The sequence below is a fragment of the Panulirus ornatus genome, chromosome 41 (assembly GCF_036320965.1).
Source record: "Panulirus ornatus isolate Po-2019 chromosome 41, ASM3632096v1, whole genome shotgun sequence".
Lineage (NCBI taxonomy): Eukaryota > Metazoa > Arthropoda > Malacostraca > Decapoda > Palinuridae > Panulirus > Panulirus ornatus.
This window is the reverse complement of record NC_092264.1, coordinates 19245432-19269150: the sequence shown is the minus strand read 5'-3', so window position 1 is coordinate 19269150 and position 23719 is coordinate 19245432. Positions and strand designations below refer to the sequence as shown.

General features: G+C 51.0%; 1 protein-coding gene across 1 annotated transcript in view; it reads right to left on the bottom strand.

The window, feature by feature from the left end:
• Nucleotides 1-23719, bottom strand: part of LOC139761747 (chloride channel protein 2-like) — a 618856-nt gene that overhangs the window by 575929 nt on the left and 19208 nt on the right. The window contains exon 2 of the mRNA XM_071686178.1: nt 8226-8980. Coding sequence (XP_071542279.1) covers nt 8226-8327 — 102 coding nt within the window. The 5' untranslated portion in view covers nt 8328-8980. The remainder of the gene's footprint in view (nt 1-8225; nt 8981-23719) is intronic.

Below are 23719 nucleotides of genomic sequence, written 5' to 3'. Positions count from 1 at the left end.
GTATTGCAAGAGACTGTAACGGAGATTCTAAGATATTATAGATGTAGTAATAACATGAAACATTTACAGAATGGGATAGAACTCTTAGTATGAGAAGATGGGAAACCCTCTGCTGATGATAAAAGCATAGCGACAACCTTGAACATTATCTATAAATTCTGTTTTTAAGCTACAGAACAACGACACGAAATTTGAGAAACATAGACAGCATTCACTGTCACCAGAATTTACCTCCACAGTTTGAGAAATACCAACACAGGGAAGTTAAAAGCTCCAGGTCCTGATCTCTTCTTTCTACGAGTTATCAGGAAAGTCAAGCACGAAATTGCCAAAGCGTTAAGCTCTGTTCTCACTAATTATCTCCAGGACGTTAAGGGGCCACGGAACTGGAGACTGGCAGACGTCTCTCCTATATTGAAAGAAAGAAGCTGTGAACTGCTCGGCACTTAGCGTCATATTAGCCTCACGTCAACTGTATGTCAACTTCTGAATTTGATCATCAGAGATAAAATCATAAATCATCTAATACTCATGACGAGACAAAGTCAGTGGATATTATGTTTCTGGAATTTTAAGAAAAATTCGACAAAGTCCCTTATCAATGCGGCAAGATAGTTTTTCTACCTGTTTTTCCGTCGGGCATGTTACCTGAGAGAGAGAGAGAGAGAGAGAGCCTCTGTGTTGCTATTCTTTCCCTCTCTTGCGTTCAAGGAGACTGTACTTGCTTTCTTCAATAGATCTATTAAGGTCTGACCACCTCGCTTGGATCCTGGGTCTGTGTGGTCTGTGTCACTCTATGTAACATTCCTACCTTTCCCGGACGTCACTCCGCTTTCCTTCCCTCCCACCACTTTCTTTCCCTTACCCCGCTTTCCTTCCATCATCCTCCTTTTCTTCCCTTACCCCGCTTTCCTTCCATCATCCCCCTTTCCTTCCCTTAGCCCCGCTTTCCTTCCATCATCCCCCTTTCCTTCCCTTACCTGATGTGCTACTGTATTCACCTGGTCTTACTACTGTGTTCAACTGTTCCTCCTACTGTGTTCAACTGTTCCTCCTCCAGTGTTCACCTGTTCCTCCTCCAGTGTTCACCTGTTCATCCTGCCGTGTTCACCTGGTCTTGCTAGTGAAAGTTTCTCATTATTTCTGGTAAGAGATTAATGAGAGGAGGAGACTCAAGGTCACACCATCAGTCAGCGGTGCGGTACAGCCGGCCAGGCTCTGGACACTGCTCCGGTAGTGCGCAGCTTCCCTGCTCCCAGCCAGCACACCAGGTGTCATCACCTACACCTGACTGCCAGCCAGCACACCAGGTGTCATCACCTATACCTGACTGCCAGCCAGCACAGCAGGTGTCATCACCTACACCTGACTGCCAGCCAGCACAGCAGGTGTCATCACCTATACCTGACTGCCAGCCAGCACAGCAGGTGTCATCACCTACACCTGACTGCCAGCCAGCACAGTAGGTGTCATCACCTACACCTGACTGCCAGCCAGCACACCAGGTGTCATCACCTACACCTGACTGCCAGCCAGCACAGTAGGTGTCATCACCTACACCTGACTGCCAGCCAGCACACCAGGTGTCATCACCTACACCTGACTGCCAGCCAGCACAGCAGGTGTCATCACCTATACCTGACTGCCAGCCAGCACAGCAGGTGTCATCACCTACACCTGACTGCCAGCCAGCACAGTAGGTGTCATCACCTACACCTGACTGCCAGCCAGCACACCAGGTGTCATCACCTACACCTGACTGCCAGCCAGCACACCAGGTGTCATCACCTACACCTGACTGCCAGCAAGCACAGTAGGTGTCATCACCTACACCTGAATGCCAGCCAGCACAGCAGGTGTCATCACCTACACCTGACTGCCAGCCAGCACAGCAGGTGTCATCACCTACACCTGACTGCCAGCCAGCACACCAGGTGTCATCACCTATACCTGACTGCCAGCCAGCACAGCAGGCGTCATCACCTACACCTGACTGCCAGCAAGCACAGTAGGTGTCATCACCTATACCTGACTGCCAGCCAGCACAGCAGGTGTCATCACCTACACCTGACTGCCAGCCAGCACAGCAGGTGTCATCACCTACACCTGACTGCCAGCCAGCACAGCAGGTGTCATCACCTACACCTGACTGCCAGCCAACACAGCAGGTGTCATCACCTATACCTGACTGCCAGCCAGCACAGCAGGTGTCATCACCTATACCTGAATGCCAGCCAGCACAGTAGGTGTCATCACCTATACCTGACTGCCAGCCAGCACAGTAGGTGTCATCACCTATACCTGACTGCCACTGTTACATCAAGGAGACGAGTGAAGCGGCTGGTGGCTGGGAGGACATCCAGGAACTTCATGTTGTGTACTGTGCTCCACCTGCTACTTCCTCCTCTACAACAAGAATAATACGTAGAGAATGTATCAAAAATGTCCTTTCCACCTGCACGTCTTCCCACCTGCACGTCTTCCCACTTGCACGTCTTCCCACCTGTACGTCTTCCCACTTGCACGTCTTCCCACCTGTACGTCTTCCCACTTGCACGTCTTCCCACCTGTACGTCTTCCCACTTGCACGTCTTCTCACCTGTACGTCTTCCCACTTGCACGTCTTCCCACCTGTACGTCTTCCCACTTGCACGTCTTCCCACCTGTACGTCTTCCCACTTGCACGTCTTCCCACCTGTACGTCTTCCCACTTGCATGTCTTCCCACCTGTACGTCTTCCCACTTGCACGTCTTCCCACCTGTACGTCTTCCCGGAGCATAACAAACAAGGACATCCAGGAACAGGATGAGGTATGCTCCCGCAGGCGGTATGTACGACCGTGCCGTAATGGTGGCAGTGCACGTATATAAGACCATCATCACGACCCTTGTGATCAGACGCCATCCTCAAGTGTGGACGTACACCAGTCCCTGGATGATGAACTCTCTTACATGTGCAGTCTTACGTGAGAGCCATACGTGGGTCAGCTCAACACCTGCACTGCGACCATCCTGGTGAGTTCCGTGGCTGGCGCTGGCGACCTCGAGCCTCCGGTACATACAGCATTATTCCAGAGGTAACCAAGTAAAGCGGAAGGACAATCCTGGGAAAAAACATGACGAACGGGAGCGGCAGACCAGACCAGGGCGTGAGGAGGACACTGGCAAGGGGCCAAGCAGGGAAGCTGTCGCGCTCCCTCACGAGACACCTGTTGCACCCATGATGCCGGAGGAAGGCTACTTCGGCACGAGAGCCATGCAGGGGACGAGCCAGGCAGACAGTGGCACTCTAGACGGAGGGGCGGCAGCAGGCCAGGCAGGTAGGGGGCAGCAGGCAAGGCAGGTAGGGGGCAGCAGGCTAGGCTCTCATCTTAACACTCTAGCGAGGGGTGCAGCATGGCCAGGTGCCCCAGGCCGCTGTGACGCAATGCTCCTGCCCGCCCGGCTGGCTGGCCTCAGCTCACCACACTGGCTGGCCCCAGCCCACCACACTGGCTGGCCCCAGCCCACCACACTGGCTGGCCCCAGCCCACCACACTGGCTGGCCTCAGCTCACCACACTGGCTGGCCCCAGCCCACCACACTGGCTGGCTCCAGCCCACCACACTGGCTGGCCCCAGCCCACCACACTGGCTGGCCCCAGCTCACCACACTGGCTGGCCCCAGCCCACCACACTGGCTGGCCCTGATCCCTCATCATCGAGCTCCCTGATCCCTTACCATCGTGCTCCCTGATCCCTTATTATCGGGCACCCTGAAACCTTATCATCGAGCTCCTTGATCCCTTATCATCGAGCTCCCTGATCCCTTATCATTGAGCTCCCTGATCAGTTACCATCGAGCTCCCTGATCCCTTATCATCGAGCTCCCTGATCCCTTATCATCGAGCACCCTGATCAGTTATCATCGAGCTCCCTGATCCCTTATCATCGAGCTCCCTGATACCTTATCATCGAGCTCCCTGACACCTTATCATCGAGCTCCCTGATCCCTTATCATCTAGCTCCCTGATCCCTTATCATCGACCTCCCTGATCCCTTACCACTGTGCTCCCTGATCCCTTATCATCGAGCTCCCTGATCCCTTACCATCGTGCTCCCTGATCCCTTATCATCGAGCTCCCTGATCCCTTATCATCGAGCTCCCTGATCCCTTATCATCGAACTCCCTGATCCCTTATCATCGAGCACCCTGATCCCTTATCATCGAGCACCCTGATCAATTATCATCGAGCTCCCTGATCCCTTATCATCGAGCTCCCCGATCAGTTATCATCGAGCTCCCTGATCCCTTATCATCGAACTCCCTGATCCCTTAACATCGAGCACCCTGATCCCTTATCATCGAGCTCCCTGATCCCTTATCATCGAGCTCCCTGATCAGTTATCATCGAGCTCCCTGATCCCTTATCATCGAGCTCCCTGATCCCTTACCATCGTGCTCCCTGATCCCTTATTATCGGGCACCCTGAAACCTTATCATCGAGCTCCTTGATCCCTTATCATCGAGCTCCCTGATCCCTTATCATTGAGCTCCCTGATCAGTTATCATCGAGCTCCCTGATCCCTTATCATCGAGCTCCCTGATCCCTTATCATCGAGCACCCTGATCAGTTATCATCGAGCTCCCTGATCCCTTATCATCGAGCTCCCTGATCAGTTATCATCGAGCTCCCTGATCCCTTATCATCGAGCTCCCTGATCCCTTATCATCGAACACCCTGATCAGATATCATCGAGCTCCCTGATCCCTTATCATCGAGCTCCCTGATCCCTTATCATTGTGCTCCTTGATCCCTTATCATCGAGCTCCCTGATCCCTTATCATCGAGCACCCTGATCAGTTATCATCGAGCTCCCTGATCCCTTATCATCGAGCTCCCTGATCCCTTATCATCGAGCTCCCTGATCCCTTATCATCGAGCTCCCTGATCCCTTATCATTGTGCTCCCTGATCCCTTATCATCGAGCTCCCTGATCCCTTACCATCGTGCTCCCTGATCCCTTATCATCGAGCTCCCTGATCCCTTACCATCGTGCTCCCTGATCCCTTATCATCGAACTCCCTGATCCCTTATCATCGAGCACCCTGATGAGTTATCATCGAGCTCCCTGATCCCTTATCATCGACTTCCCTGATCCCTTATCATTGTGCTCCTTGATCCCTTATCATCGAGCTCCCTGATCCCTTATCATCGAGCTCCCTGATCCCTTATCATCGAGCTCCCTGATCCCTTATCATCGAGCTCCCTGATCAGTTATCATCGAGCTCCCTGATCCCTTATCATCGAGCTCCCTGATCAGTTATCATCGAGCTCCCTGATCCCTTATCATCGAGCTCCCTGATCAGTTATCATCGAGCTTCCTGATCCCTTAACATCGAGCTCCCTGATCAGTTATCATCGAGCTCCCTGATCCCTTATCATCGAGCACCCTGATCCCTTATCATCGATCTCCCTGATCCCTTATCATCGATCTCCCTGATCCCTTATCATCGAGCACCCTGATCCCTTATCATCGAGCTCCCTGATCCCTTATCATTGAGCTCCCTGATCCCTTATCATCGAGCTCCCTGATCCCTTATCATCGAGCTCCCTGATCAGTTATCATCGAGCTCCCTGATCCCTTATCATCGAGCACCCTGATCAGTTATCATCGAGCTCCCTGATCCCTTATCATCGAGCTCCCTGATCCCTTATCATTGTGCTCCCTGATCCCTTATCATCGAGCTCCCTGATCCCTTACCATCGTGCTCCCTGATCCCTTATCATCGACTCCCTGATCCCTTATCATCGTGCTCCCTAATCCCTTATCATCGAACTCCCTGATCCCTTATCATCGAGCACCCTGATCAGTTATCATCGAGCTCCCTGATCCCTTATCACCGATCTCCCTGATCCCTTATCATCGAGCACCCTGATCCCTTATCATCGATCTCCCTGATCCCTTATCATCGAGCTCCCTGATCCCTTATCATCGATAAAAACTTGTGAAATTGGCAGCTATACTAATGAGATGTTGGTAAACTTGGAGAAGAGAACGTTCTGTATGCTGCACCACATACTGCACCACATGCTGCACCACAAGCTGCACCACATACTGTACCACACGCTGCACCACATACTGCACCACATGCTGTACCACATGCTGCTCATTCTACCAACAGAAATTTAAATCAGTGACTACGTTTATCATTCTAGCATCAACATATTCGTTTATACTAACTGATAAAGTACATTAACAAATATGGAACACCGAGATAAGAGGCAAATTAAAAAATCCACCATATACTTTTTAAAGTCTGTACTATGACAACTCGAGAGTTCTATCATTACTGTTAATACTGAATCACTTCCTACTTTGATCATTCGTCAAATCTATCAGTAATTTTCTTTGATAATAAAGAACCATTCAGACCAAGTGTAGGTTTTACAGGAGTGTTCAAATTCAGGACGGCATCTGGCGAAGATCATACACAACACAGGTAATGTTGCTCGTCTGGTCTCACCACTACAGCCTACATCACACAATACTCGGCAAGCTGCTGCTGTGTGGCACTGGCAACTCACGGGTGGGCTGTTTTGATAACTGTTTCTTTTCCTACACTTCGAAGCTTTAGAACTCTCTACCTTCTCATATCTTTCCCAGTAACTATGACCTGTATAGAAGAGAGCGAATTGGAGGGGTGTGGTATACAGGGGATGACGTGCTGTCCTTGACTTTTATAGACCACACTATCACCCGTCACCGTGACCTTGCTGACCCTGACCTCTATAGACCACGGACATACTTTTTAAACATAATAATATTCAAGGACTCCCGTGACGCATTCACGGGCCGCCCAGGGTCGACCGCATAGGTTCGAATCCTGGTTGCGGCAGTCGGTTCACAGTTAACCCAGCTGTTCATCCACCCCTAGGGTTTGGTTGGTAAAAGGGTACCTGGTTCAATCTAGGGAATATATATATATATATATATATATATATATATATATATATATATATATATATATATATATATATATATACGAATAAAGTGTATATGAACGCACACCTTCATAGAACATACAAAGCTCCAACAGCCAGGATCGAACCTGGGACCCCATAATATCGTTAATAGGATGGCCTTGATTAGGGCCTCAGTTGCCCGTGCCGTCTTAGTTAACATAAAAAAGATAATAATCATATAATGATAATAAAACAATGATAATATAATCAATAATAATAATATTATTATCATTATCATTACTATTATCATTATTATAACAAATGGCTTTCATAAGATAATGGATGCATTTTAGAAAGGAAACAGACATCAGAACGACAATAGACGTGTAAAGCATATAAGGTCACACACACACACACACACACACACACACACTGACACGTTGGTTTGTAGGGTACTGGAAAAGATTATTAGAGAGTAAATGGATGATTTCCTAGAGAGGAGAAATCACCTTAGTGTGACATGTTTCAGGAAAAGGTCATGGACTCTGTGTTGGACGTAAGAGAAGGCTGAGTGACAGTTTATATCTGGACCTCCAGAAAACATGTGTGACACTGTACCGCAGGGAGGCTGACTGAGAAGCTGGATCATCAAGCAGGAGTAAGGGGGAAGACCTCCTCAATGGATGGAGTATCTTAGCAGAAGAGGAACAAAGGAGGCATGTATGAGAAGCCTTCTTCAGATGGGTCGAGGTGACCAGACCAGTGCTACAGGGTTCTCTTCTGAGGCCATTACTGTTTTTGACCTGTGAATGACTCTCCACACGCTACAAATTACTGCCTGAATACTTCTGTGGATAATGAAAAGGTCGTGAAGGAAGGGAAAAAAAGTTTGAAGATCTGCATCAACTTACGAGTGGACCTTGACGGACTCCAGAGCTGGTCTGATATGTAGTTGATGTTTAACCCAAGTAAATGTAAAGTAACAAGGATGGATCACAACGACAGAAGGCCTCGACCTGACCATTACCCAGCAGGACATCAGACACAGGAATCGGTGTATCAGAGGGACTTGGGGTCCCTAAACTGGTGTTGTATCTCAACAGGAAGGTTAGACTTTATGGCTGCATCAGGAAGCCCTACTGTCCTACCTCATCAAGCAGGCGTCACGCATCACTTACCTGACAATGTTCAGCAAGTCGGCGGCATAAGAAAAACATGCAACATGGCCGACAGTACAGACTTAGGAAGAAACTGAGAAGGAAGTATTGGTGGTACTCACCAGAGTCTGCTCGTACTGCCTCCCGCAGAAGGTGTCTGTGTCATTGTCGTCATCCTCCTCCTCCTCGGACTCCCCGGGAGGAATCTTCCACCTGACAGACATGGTGGAGGTGAGGTGCGGGGGTCCACAGGTACAGACACTACACAGCCGCAGGAACCTGTGGCTTGCCTGTAGCAGGCTGCTCTGTCGCCTGGTCAATGGCGGGGTCGAATCCTGTCTGCAGGTATGGGCGGGCGAGTCTTCGTAGAGCACCAAGGTTAACAGGATTTTTATTTCACTTTCAGGGAAGGTGCTGCCGGTCCTCCCTCTAGTGTGGCTGAACCTGGGCCACTGGCAGGCAGGTCGTACCTCCACCAGCCTCGCCAAGGTCAGGTTTTGTATCACTTTATAACTTAACCAACAGGCGGCGGGAGGAGCTGGTTGTAAATATCCTTAAAAACAACGACCTCGTAAGAACTTTCAGGCCACACACTATCCCAGTCACTGCCCCTAGCGTGCTGGGTGTAGGTCCACGTAACAGTGGTGAGAAACAGTGAACGATGCTGCCCGATTAAGACCACTTATCTTGTCAATCATGTTATCACAAGACGCACTCCACACACATATCACGACACATCAAGATCTTTAATAACACAGCGCCAGACCAGGTCACTCCTCCACACTTGACCTTTATCTAATAAATGCAAGTCATCATCAGCCACGGTATGTGGTCTTAGGTCATTTTTGCATGGAACTCTGCCAGTGTCTGGTGTCACCTGTAAAGATAATAATAATTACATTTAGTTATGACTCTGCTTTGTGATAGGTTACCTTACTAAAATTCCACATGTTTATACAGATTATCAACAATCTTATTACAGTCAGATAATAATAATGATAATCATCAAATAGATAGATACAAATAAAAATAAATCACGGGTTCCAGTGACCCACACGAATACTGACATGCATCTTTATAATGATCATCAACTGCTCCTCTGTGGTCAAGTGAAGACATGAACAACAACAGAGAAGCACACACACACAAACATCTCGAATGGTCAATATACCAGACCTCGGAGTAATGATCAGTGTAACAGACCTGGGAGTAATGATCAGCATAACAGACCTGGGAGTAATGATCAGTGTAACAGACCTTGGAGTAATGATCAGCATAACAGACCTGGGAGTAATGATCAGTGTAACAGACCTTGGAGTAATGATCAGCATAACAGACCTGGGAGTAATGATCAATGTACCAGACCTTCAGCTAACACAACATCAACTGACTCTTCCAAAATCATGAGAGGAAATTGTTGACCCTTAGGAGTGGAGGTGAGGGCGGAGCCCCTGGAGGCTGTTATGTTGTCGTGAAGTGTATAACGTTGTGTGTTGACACCATGTTACAGGGCGGGAGATAAGGAGGAGTCACAGAGTGTGGTAGGGTCGTCCACAGCGGCTACTGGCACTGTCTAGATCACTGTGGACGACTTGAGACGCTAAAGCCACACTGGCCAATGTGCAGACGGGAGGCTACGTCATAATATACACTTAGAAAACCCCTGAGAAGCATCGTGCCTGACTTGATGTCTACTACACCATCATGCGGCATACGGTATGAGGCAGCGTCACACGTCACATTACCAGGAACATCCGTGGGTCATCAGAGAGGCCCTGGTCAGTACACCTCGGACACAGCAAGTGTACTGCACAGCACGTCCGCCCCCTGCCCGCCTTCCATGAGGTGAATGTTGATTCCCAGCTGGTGTTAAAGACCAGTGTGGGGCAGCCTCCACCACCAGGACCAGTGTGGGGCAGCCTCCACCACCAGGACCAGTGTGGGGCAGCCTCCACCACCAGGACCAGTGTGGGGCAGCCTCCACCACCAGGACCAGTGTGGGGCAGCCTCCACCACCAGGACCAGTGTGGGGCCTCCACACCAGGACCAGTGTGGGGCAGCCTCCACCACCAGGACCAGTGTGGGGCAGCCTCCACCACCAGGACCAGTGTGGGGCAGCCTCCACCACCAGGACCAGTGTGGGGCAGCCTCCACCACCAAGACTAGTTCTAACCCCACCCTTAATCGCCCCATACCCCTTACTTCTGCAGTCTCCAAAGTTATTTAAAATCTTAACTCGCATTTTCTAGAGCACTTCAAATCCCATACCTTTCCTTCATATCACCAGTAAGGCTTTACCGTTTAAAGCTTCCGCATGTTTATCTTTGAGGTGGTTTTAAGGCCAACATAAGACGCTTTTCAAAAACTCATTTGTACTTTGGGTAAAATACGGGTTGGAAATACCGTGCGTGGTTCTCTGTACCTGACGTGGCCTTTAAAACATGCCTGGAGAAGGCACGGAGAGGACCTAGGGAAAACCCAGGGAAGTCCTAGGTAGACCTGGGGGGAGAAGACCTGGGTAATACCTGAGGACGAACTGAGGAAGGTGTAAAAAGGACCTGAGGGAGACCTGAAAGGGACTTTAGGGAGACTTAGGGAACACTTGAGGAGACCCATGGGAAAACCAGGAGAGGAGCTGGTGGGGAACTGAGGAAGACTTGGGAGGGCCTGGAGAAGAGATGAGGAAGACCTGGAGAGGTTCTTGGAACCATATGGGCTGGACGGTTCTGTGTGTTTGTTTGTTCCTGTTTCACGGGAGAACCGCAGCACTCATACACCCCAGACTTCGGGTGTACACACTTCAGAGTCTGGGGAAAGTTTTAGTTATCGCACGTCAGCCTTGAAGGCCGTTTGGAGATCAGCAAAGGCCTACTTTTTTTTCTTGGGTAACGCTGGATACCCAAGCTAGTCATTTCCTCAACGAGCAATCCACACTTTAGTCAGCAAATTTACCGAAACGTCAGCAGAACTATACAACCATCTTTATACAGAATCAAATGATCAAGATGTATCAAATATTCAGGAAAATATCCGGACTATAATGATAAACAATGTGGCAGATGAAGTCTTTCTCATCCTCCCTTCTCAGAACACTCCACATGGTCAGGACACTCCACACGGCCAGGACACTCCACATGACCAGGACACTCCACATGACCAGGACACTCCACATGACCAGGACACTCCACATGACCAGGACACTCCACATGACCAGGACACTCCACACAGTCAGGACACTCCACATGGTCAGGACACTCCACATGACCAGGACACTCCACATGACCAGGACACTCCACATGGTCAGGACACTCCACACAGCCAGGACACTCCACATGGTCAGGACACTCCACATGACCAGGACACTCCACATGACCAGGACACTCCACATGGTCAGGACACTCCACATGGCCAGGACACTCCACACAGCCAGGACACTCCACATGACCAGGACACTCCACATGGTCAGGACACTCCACATGGCCAGGACACTCCACATGGCCAGGACACTCCACATGGTCAGGACACTCCACATGGCCAGGACACTCCACATGACCAGGACACTCCACATGACCAGGACACTCCACACGGCCAGGACACTCCACATGGTCAGGACACTCCACATGGCCAGGACACTCCACATGACCAGGACACTCCACACAGTCAGGACACTCCACATGGTCAGGACACTCCACATGGTCAGGACACTCCACATGACGAGGACACTCCACACAGCCAGGACACTCCACACAGCCAGGACACTCCACATTGCCAGGACACTCCACACAGCCAGGACACTCCACACAGCCAGGACACTCCACACAGCCAGGACACTCCACACAGCCAGGACACTCCACATTGCCAGGACACTCCACACAGCCAGGACACTCCACACAGCCAGGACACTCCACACAGCCAGGACACTCCACATGACGAGGACACTCCACACAGCCAGGACACTCCACACAGCCAGGACACTCCACATTGCCAGGACACTCCACACAGCCAGGACACTCCACACAGCCAGGACACTCCACACAGCCAGGACACTCCACACAGCCAGGAAACTCCACATTGCCAGGACACTCCACATTGCCAGGACACTCCACACAGCCAGGACACTCCACACAGCCAGGACACTCCACACAGCCAGGACACTCCACACAGCTAGGACACTCCACATTGCCAGGACACTCCACACAGCCAGGACACTCCACATGACCAGGACACTCCACATTGCCAGGACACTCCACACAGCCAGGACACTCCACATTGCCAGGACACTCCACATTGCCAGGACACTCCACACAGCCAGGACACTCCACACAGCCAGGACACTCCACACAGCCAGGACACTCCACACAGCTAGGACACTCCACACAGCCAGGACACTCCACACAGCCAGGACACTCCACATTGCCAGGACACTCCACACAGCTAGGACACTCCACATTGCCAGGACACTCCACATTGCCAGGACACTCCACACGGCCAGGACACTCCACATGACCAGGATACTCCACACAGTCAGGATACTCCACACAGCCAGGACACTCCACATGGTCAGGACACTCCACACGGCCAGGACACTCCACACAGCCAGGACACTCCACATGGTCAGGACACTCCACACAGCCAGGACACTCCACACAGCCAGGACACTCCACATTGCCAGGACACTCCACACAGCCAGGACACTCCACACAGCCAGGACACTCCACATTGCCAGGACACTCCACACAGCCAGGACACTCCACACAGCCAGGACACTCCACATTGCCAGGACACTCCACACAGCCAGGACACTCCACACAGCCAGGACACTCCACATTGCCAGGACACTCCACACAGCCAGGACACTCCACATGGTCAGGACACTCCACACAGCCAGGACACTCCACACAGCCAGGACACTCCACATGACGAGGACACTCCACACAGCCAGGACACTCCACACAGCCAGGACACTCCACACAGCCAGGACACTCCACATTGCCAGGACACTCCACACAGCCAGGACACTCCACACAGCCAGGACACTCCACATTGCCAGGACACTCCACACAGCCAGGACACTCCACATTGCCAGGACACTCCACACAGCCAGGACACTCCACACAGCCAGGACACTCCACATTGCCAGGACACTCCACACAGCCAGGACACTCCACATGGTCAGGACACTCCACACAGCCAGGACACTCCACACAGCCAGGACACTCCACATGACGAGGACACTCCACACAGCCAGGACACTCCACACAGCCAGGACACTCCACATTGCCAGGACACTCCACACGGCCAGGACACTCCACATGACCAGGACACTCCACACGGCCAGGACACTCCACATGACCAGGATACTCCACACAGTCAGGATACTCCACACAGCCAGGACACTCCACATGGTCAGGACACTCCACACGGCCAGGACACTCCACACAGTCAGGACACTCCACATGACCAGGACACTCCACACGGCCAGGACACTCCACATGGTAAGGACACTCCACATGACTAGGACACTCCACACAGTCAGGACACTCCACACAGTCAGGACACTCCACACAGTCAGGACACTCCACACAGTCAGGACACTCCACACGGCCGACACTCCACACTGTCTCATACACGAGTGTGATCTTGAGTGCAGTCTGGCGTGAAGGTCTGCCTCCGTGAAATCTTAAGAAGACTTCATAACATTGGTTGGGTTTACCAAACTGAGGTTTATGTAGCTGAAGACTGGCCGACTTATACCGTTACTGTTGGCCACACCGGCTATATGGTTCACGTGTCCACATGGCTGGGTCCCCCATGACCATACATCAACAGCTGAGACTGGCATGAGCACATAACGGTGTTGACATGCCGACACCTGCTTCACATGACAATGGGAGCAGGGGATTCTAGGATCACATGATAACAGCAGGAATCTATGAATCATATTCCATGTGTTCACAGGATAGTCACCTCTGGATGCAATGCTTTGGATCAAGACAAAAGGAGAGGAACTCTGTCATGACTTCACCAACACAGGCGACAGCCACTCCCGTCATCTGCTGAGGGTTACGTCACGATAGCTCGAGGTTCAGATGTTTGGTGAAGCAGTTTAGGGTCAGGAAGAACACCACTGCCATCCACGGGCACCACACAGACTGGATACCACGGGCACCACACAGACTGGATACCACGGGCACCACACAGACTGGATACCACGGGCACCACACAGACTGGATACCACGGGCACCACACAGGCTGGATACCACGGGCACCACACAGACTGGATACCACGGGCACCACACAGGCTGGATACCACGGGCACCACACAGGCTGGATACCACGGGCACCACACAGGCTGGATACCACGGGCACCACACAGGCTGGATACCACGGGCACCACACAGGCTGGATACCACGGGCACCACACAGGCTGGATACCACGGGCACCACACAGACTGGATACCACGGGCACCACACAGACTGGATACCACGGGCACCACACAGACTGGATACCACGGGCACCACACAGACTGGATACCACGGGCACCACACAGGCTGGACACAGAAGTGAGTGCAAGACGGACCTGTGCAGCAGGGGAATCCTACACTGCCACAGTGAGGAGAGCTGGGACGCTCGCGTCTCCCGACTCCCCTGCCGCAGTCAGGGGAGCTCGGTATGAGCAGCATCGTCAGCCCAGCCTCCTGACACATCCAGCAGACTCCCCTGCCGCAGTCGGGGGGGGGGGGGGGTAGGTATGAGCATGCATCGTCAGCCCAGCCTCCTGACACATCCAGCAGACTCCCCTGCCGCAGTCGGGGGGGGGGGGGGGGGGTAGGTATGAGCAGCATCGTCAGCCCAGCCTCCTGACACATCCAGCAGACCAACCAGACACAAGCAGATAAGGCCAGTCCAGGCCAGACCACTCAGCATTACCAACAACACCAACCGTTTGTTGACTACCAATGTGCAACATCAGGACTCCAGTCATGACTCGCACCCAGGCAAGATGACGAGGCAAGTCCAGGTCAAGAGGCTCCAGTCCAGCCCCTAGTACAGTACAGGTGGGCGTGGCTGAGACCATCCTGGCCAGCGGACTGGCTATATGTGTGTGGGGATAATGCCCACCCCCTCTCACCTCTTGTGTACTGCCCACCACAGGTCGCCCACCCCCTCTCACCTCTTGTGTACTGCCCACCACAGGTCGCCCACCCCCTCTCACCTCTTGTCAATAATATCACCCACATAACGTCAACCTCCTGGTTAGTGTAGCAGTATATATCACCACTGTGGTTAGTGTAGCAGTATATATCACCACTGTGGTTAGTGTAGCAGTATATATCACCACTGTGGTTAGTGTAGCAGTATATATCACCACTGTGGTTAGTGTAGCAGTATATATCACCACTGTGGTTAGTGTAGCAGTATATATCACCACTGTGGTTAGTGTAGCAGTATATATCACCTCTGTGGTTAGTGTAGCAGTATATATCACCACTGTGGTTAGTGTAGCAGTATATATCACCACTGTGGTTAGTGTAGCAGTATATATCACCATTGTGGTTAGTGTAGCAGTATATATCACCACTGTGGTTAGTGTAGCAGTATATTTCACCACTGTGGTCAGTGTAGCAATATATATCACCACTGTGGTTAGTGCAGTAGTATATATCACCACTGTGGTTAGTGTAGCAGTATATATCACCACTGTGGTTAGTGTAGCAGTATATATCACCACTGTGGTTAGTGTAGCAGTATATATCACCACTGTGGTTAGTGTAGCAGTATATATCACCACTGTGGTTAGTGTAGTAGTATATATCACCACTGTGGTTAGTGTAGCAGTATATATCACCACTGTGGTTAGTGTAGCAGTATATATCACCACTGTGGTTAGTGTAGTAGTATATATCACCACTGTGGTTAGTGTAGCAGTATATATCACCACTGTGGTTAGTGTAGCAGTATATATCACCACTGTGGTTAGTGTAGTAGTATATATCACCACTGTGGTTAGTGTAGCAGTATGTATCACCACTGTGGTTAGTGTAGCAGCATATATCGCCACTGTGGTTAGTGTAGCAGTATATATCGTGTTGCTGCTGCTGGGTTGAGCAGCGACCCGAGTGCTGGGTCTGCTCGCCGCCCCTCACCCACCTGTTGGTGAAAGGTGTGAGGCCAGTCGACCTCAAACAGCCTAGTTTGTGCGGAGACGGTAGTACCAAGTTGACATGTCAAGTGTGGCCAGGAGTATGGACACACTTTTAGAGATAAGTCAAAAGGAATGCAACAGAAAAAGTCACAAAATATCATTATAACAATGTTAATACAGAAACTGTATTCACCTTCGTATCAAGTAAACAAGTCAACTACTACATGAAACGTCGGTCAAGTCATTTGGTAATATATAACGATACAATATTCTGGCCACTGGAGTCAGAGAAAGACCCAGTGTGACCCGAGTAACCCGTTGTGACCCGTGTAACCCGGTGTGACCCGTGTAACCCGATGTGACCCGTGTAACCCAGTGTGACCCGTGTGACCAGTGTAACCCAGTGTGATCGTGTGACCCAGTGTGACCCGTGTGACCCAGTGTGACCCGTGTAGCCCAGTGTGACCCGTGTGACCCAGTGTGACCCGTGTAACCCAGTGTGACCCGTGTAACCCAGTGTGACCCGTGTAACCCAGTGTGAGCAGTGTAAACTTCCGCGCCTGGATCATGACGGCCACTACAGCCACCTGCTTCTTGTTACCCGCAAAACTGATGTTGTGGTCAGCGGCTAGGCCAGACTACTGATGTTGAGGTCAGCGGCCAGGCCAGACTACTGATGTTGTGGTCAGCGGCCAGGCCAGACTACTGATGTTGTGGTCAGCGGCCAGGCCAGACTACTGGTGTTGTGGAGGTTGTAACAACATCGCCCACTCAGTTATTACTTCACCGAACACAAGACTGTGACAGACTACGATAACCACGTGACCTGCTTCACACTCGACCACATAAGACGTTCTCTCCCTTCTACACTGACGTCATCTTCGAGGTGTGGAGCCTGGGGACTGGTGGTGTGGAGTCTGGGGACCGGTGGTGTGGAGTCTGGGGACCGGTGGTGTGGAGCCTGGGGACTGGTGGTGTGGAGCCTGGTTACCGGTGGTGTGGAGCCTGGGGACCGGTGGTGTGGAGCCTGGGGACCGGTGGTGTGGAGCCTGGGGACTGGTGGTGTGGAGCCTGGTTACCGGTGGTGTGGAGCCTGGGGACCGGTGGTGTGGAGTCTGGGGACCGGTGGTGTGGAGCCTGGGGACCGGTGGTGTGGAGCCTGGGGACCGGTGGTGTGGAGCCTGGGGACTGGTGGTGTGGAGCCTGGTTACCGGTGGTGTGGAGCCTGGGGACCGGTGGTGTGGAGCCTGGGGACCGGTGGTGTGGAGCCTGGGGACCGGTGGTGTGGAGCCTGGGGACCGGTGGTGTGGAGCCTGGGGACCGGTGGTGTGGAGCCTGGGGACCGGTGGTGTGGGGGATGATGAACACGAGACCCCGTTTCCAAGTGGACCTCAACACTCTTTCAGTATCATACTTCGCAGGACCCCGGCATCTCTGTTATCAGTCAGGCCTTCACAACTTCCTCTGAAGTACCTGGCGGGGCCCTGAGACCTCCGTCATCTAGCGGGGCCCTGAGACCATCACCTAGCGGAGCCCTGAGACCTCCATCACCTAGCGGGACCCTGAGACCTACGTCATCTAACGGGGCCCTGAGATCTTGCTCTCGCAAAAGCCTTGAGACTTTGCTCTGCAGCAGGTGTAAGCAGGAGAGCAAACATCCCTGCTCAGTACTCCCAGACAGAGCTTCGTCACCTCCTCCTTCAGTGTTCCTGGAGAAGTACAGATTTGTCTCACTTGCTCTCCGCAATGAACAAATTTTATATTATTTGACTCCGGTCGGAGAGTATCGCGCCATCCACACACCTAACTGGTCGGAGGGTGTCGCGCCATCCACACACCTGACTGGTCGGAGGGTGCGCGCCATCCACACACCTGACTGGTCGGAGGGTGCGCGCCATCCTTACACCTGACTGGTCGGAGGGTGCGCGCTATCCACACACCTGGATTCAGAAACATTTTCCTTACGACCAGCACACAAGTTGATCAACACGATTTATGGATGATTCAGACTGAGGTGAATATAAACATGAGGAGTTACACAGAGTCGTGTGTGTTACCGCAGCAGATGATAATATTCTCCTCATCGTACATAAAGCTACATCTTCTCAAGACTAAAGGTGTAATAACTCTATTTTACCTAAGCAATAATAATAATGATGATGATAATAATGATAATAATAATAATAATAATAATAATAATAATAATAATAATAATAATAATAAGTCAGAGGTAATCATTAATACTTTCACGTCCAGTATACACATGTTAACATATTAGTATATTTTGATATATACGTATGGTCATCTCTGGTTGAGAGGCTGAATCTGTTGACCTGTGACCCGTCTCAACCCCTAGCAGACCAGGCAAGCGACCAAAGGTTGAAAAGAGCAACGGATAAACAACCCGAAATATGGCTAAAGACCAGGGAAAAAAAGTCGATGGGAGAGAGTAGCATCAACCAACCATCCAGAGAACAGACCACAATAAGACGCGTCCCAGCCAAGGTTATAGTCCAGGCCACAGCTTGGCTGTAGCGACCCAGGGGACATGAGGACCAGTGCCACCAGCAGACGAGGTCCCTGATGGTCTGTCCACTCCATGTGGGGACCAGGACCACCAGAAGACGTGGTCCTTGATGGTCTGTCCACTCCATGTGGGGACCAGAACCACCAGAAGATGTGGTCCTTGATGGTCTGTCCACTCCATGTGGGGACCAGAGTCCCAACAGACGTGGTCCTTAATGGTCTGTTCACTCCATGTAGGGACCAGAGTCCCAACAGACGTGGTCCTTAATGGTCTGTTCACTCCATGTAGGGACCAGGACCACCAGCAATCGTGGTTCCTCATGCCCCCTACATGTGCTGACGCTTCCCCACCTGTGTGGCGCACGGATTGACAGTTCACGACCAACACATCCAAGAACTGATGGACGACAGCAGAGCAATATGAACCTAATGCCTCAAGGATAGAGGGATGAAAATATCCTTAAATTACGATGTACAGCACTTCACAAGAGGCAACTCTAATGTGTTGTAAGACTCCTCGACACAGAGTTAGTTTTCCCATACGGTAACAGCAGTAATGTGAGCGTGTTTACGCTTCTGATACTACATTTTACGTGGCAAATGTTTCTGTTTCTTTCTATTTCCACCAGGATGTTATGACTGCGGCTAGCTGACTACTGTACCCCCACCTCCATCACCCACTCTAAGCTTCACCCACCACCAACACCTCAACCACAACAGTCATCACTGCCCAACATCACTAGTATTCCCACTAACAACCCATAACTATCCAAACCTCAAGTATAATATTTAACATCACCACCACCATCACTAACGCTACCTCTCCTCCTCCCTTGCTATCATCACCACCATCACTAACGCTACCTCTCCTCCTCCCTTGCTATCACCACCACCATCACCAACACTACCTCTCCTCCTCCCCTGCCATCATCACCACCATCACTAACGCTACCTCTCCTCCTCCCCTGCCATCATCACCACCATCACTAACGCTACCTCTCCTCCTCCCTTGCTATCACCACCACCATCACCAACACTACCTCTCCTCCTCCCCCGCCATCACCAGCACCAGTGTGGGGGGTTCTCAGTCTTATCTTTATCAATGATCATCTCTCAAGTACTGAGGTTCCTCCAGATAACAGCGCCACACTTGACACACATGTGAAGGAATGTCCACCACTGACCTAACCTATTACCTGCCGTCCACCATACAGGTTTGTCTCTCATACCTTTACACGTCAGTCTGGCACTAGACTGCACTTCTGCCCCTTTGGTTAAGCCAGGTGATGAAGAACACTTCATAATGTGCATCTTGAGCTTTTGTGATCAGTCAAGATAATTGTAACACGAGTTAGGAGAACGCTGGACAACTTTGGGACCGAGATTTGTACGTTGTCTTAGTATACTTCTGGTACCCTATTTTCAGTCTTCCATGTGTATGGATTAAACCTTCCAGTATTGTCTACGTGCATATCATTCATCCCTTCCAGTCGCTTTCTACAATTGCATTTTTCCCGGAAGTCTTGGTGCTCACTATCATCTCAGTGGTCGTGATGATTCTTGCCACATTTTCCTTCACGTAATAATGTGATCCTGCTAAACAATGTTATGCTCGCAAGCAACCGTCTTCGTGTGTGGGGCATAACGTCTTCGAAGTCTTTATCTGGTTCTGCTACACTCACTCTGAAGGTTCACAGGATCCAGCCGGTCACCGTCTTAAGAGGAAATGACAGTTCCCTGATGTTCGAAAGCGTTGTCTGGCAATCATTCATCCACCTATACGTAATTCTACCTCGTCCTGCAACGATGTTTGTTTACGTCCTGCTTCCTGACTTTCCTCACCTGCTGCCCACGTGAGGAGGAAGTGGAGACTTCCCAGGTGCACCACAAACGCAACACTTGGCGACTTGCTTGTCATCGTTCAACATCTTGTGTTCACCAGATTATCATACTTACTTTAGTGTAGATGATGATGATAAGCTGTGCTGTGTGATTACTTCCATGTTAAATACGAGTGAGCTACAGCCCTGACAACAGCTTCCTCAAGAGCTGTATTAACTCCCTGGGACATCCATAACCACGGTCATTACTTCAGCTTCTATTCTCGTGAGCTGCCTGCCTGCGTCCAGTCCCTCAAGACCTGAGCCCAGGGTATGTGTCCGGCTGATGTTTCCCATGGCTTCTGCGTGGAGACCAGTCATCGAGGACTGACCGTCGTAACATTCCCTTGTTTTCCTGTTCTCAGACGAGACTACAACATAAGGCACACAAAACCTCATGCCAGATCATCCTTGTTCACTTTACCTCACACTCAGAAGGCCATGTATATCTTAACTTTCCTGAGTCTTCAGTCATCATCTGCACCTCACCCCAGAGTGCGGGACAGCCTGTGGCACCTCTCCACCTCCTGCCCCTGAGAACCCTCGTACCCGAGTTGTAGTTCACCATCACAACCATCGAAGCCACAAAACTCGTACATACCGCTACCATAACAGCTTCCCAACCTCTGTGATCACCATCGATATCTTCCATGTATTTTCTATGGTCACCTGACCTTCTCATTATCATATTTTGCATTTCACGAAAGACTTGTTCATATCATCGTTTCAAAGAGAGAAAGATATACGTATGCGCAGAGAGAGAGAGAGAGAGAGAGAGAGAGAGAGAGCACATGAAGAGCTTGGGGTTGGACTTACGGTCCACGAGGCAAGTCCCTGGCCAAGCTATGGCACGACCTTCTGGTAGCGGAAATACCTTCCTCAGAATAGCATCATATCCCTCAGGGACAAGCTAAGCTAGCGATAACCTGGGGTGTTGTGAGTGTGTGGCTGCAGTACAACAGAAGTTTTGCTTCAGATGTGACCATCATCCAGCAGCTGGGCCAGGCACAAGGTGTGTGCCGCCAGGTACCGGCTCGAACGGGTTAAGGTATGAAACTTCCATAATGGTTGTGATGTTATTTGGAGGAACGTCAACTTGAATAAGTTCTTTCGGCTGCTCACTAGACTCGCCCACCATCAACCCCTGGTGCACGAGCGTCCCATCCTTCATCAAAACACTAAGACCTTTGGGTATAATGGTCTAGCCTATAACCTGACCCCAACTGGAAGGTCACGGGAGCCAGGCCAGGATCGTACCGTTGTGGTCGGGGGTCAGAGCGTCATACTTGATGTTACGAGTGTTCCAGAGGCGTGCAGTTCTCACGGATACCGACACACACACACACACACACACACACACACACACACACACACACACACACACACACTCAACCAACCTATACCTTAATCGGCAGGTGCAGGCAGGTGTCCCAACCCGGCCAGCAACACACTACGTGTACTAGACGACGCTCAGGTGGTCGTGAGGCACCGTCCACCAGGAGACAGATGAGGCTGCTGCAGCGGCAGGAGACGACTGGCGGCCAGGCAGCAGCCCAGCCCGCACCACCAACAGCCTAGTCCTCTACTAGCGACCCTCCTCACTCTTACCTACACCATCTACCTTGCTGGACGACACTACGTACATCAATAATGATAATACCTGTAAACATGATGTGCTCGTCTTCACGTCCCCCGTGTGAGTCAGGTAAGGGCATCACCCGCGCGACACAAGCTGCGTCATTCCCAGCAGGAAATTATGGTAATGACAGAAACACAGATGTATGGCATCAACCAGGACGCCTGGCATGGTCGACCACGTCTGAACCCCGATATGTACCGTACCTGCTGTACCTGCCTGTACCGGCCTGTTAGGTGGCAAATCATATTCGTTGTTAAGCGGGTACATATTTACCGTCTATAATGTCTTACGGAAGTGACATATCACATTCTGTGGTACCAGAACAACCTGGTGTCCTAACCTTCACTGATTACATTCTTCTACCACCTACCCAGGAAGGTACACACATGACTGTTATACGTTGTGACTGATGAACGGTAAGTGACTTATGAACGGCAAGTGGTGAACGATAAGTGGTGAACGGTAGATAAGTGTTCAGATGTCATTCTAAGTAGCTGTAGTATAGGAACGATCCAGAGCTGGACCCAACACCTGGGGTGACTCCTCACAAACCTAGACCAACTCGTGCAGAGAACGACCCTCACATCTGATCTCTATATCGTCGTTGTTCTCTGTCGCTGTCGTTTTCTTTCACAGAGGAACATTTCACCAGAGGGACGACAGGAGAGCAAGGGCGTGCCTTGTGGCAGGTGTGGCTGCCACCAGCAGGTCTCCCTGAGCAACACTGACTCCGGTCTTATGTAACACGTGTGTGTTACTTGTGAACACCACAGACGCAGGTCATGAGTATTGCTGCAACACTCTTACAAAAACAGACTGGTCGAACCATTGTAATAGTGCTTGGTTCGGTGCAGTCACTGCAGCAATGTCTGGCTCGGTGCAGTCACTGTAGCAGTGTCTGGTTGGGTCACTGCATTAGTGCCAGGCACGGTACAGTCTCCACGGGGAAGACAATACCAACATAATGAGGAAAACCTCACAACACGAGCGACACCACAACGGGTAACCTCAACCACCCAGCCATCACGCCTGGTCTTGTGTCTTGGTGAAGTACAGAATAACGTCTGGTGTCGCTGTACTTCCGTGCAGGAGGCAACGCTCGCACCACCTGACTGATGACGGGAAAGGTGGCTGCTGCTGCTCCTCCTCCTCCTCCTGCTGCTGCCACATTTCTCCAGAGGAAACTTCTAAAGGTTTTGCCGGATTCCCCTTGCTTGAGGCTACAGCGCGAGTGAGTGACCTTTGGCGAGGCTGTATCATCATCAGTTCACAAACCAGAGGCGTCTTATCACGGAAATGCTAGCTCCAAAGGAGTCCATCTTTTTCCTTGTTGCTGATTGTAGCGCAACCTCGAAGTTGCAGGTGCCACATATAAGGAGCCCTATGTTTATATTGTAATAATAATACCAATTATAATAACAACA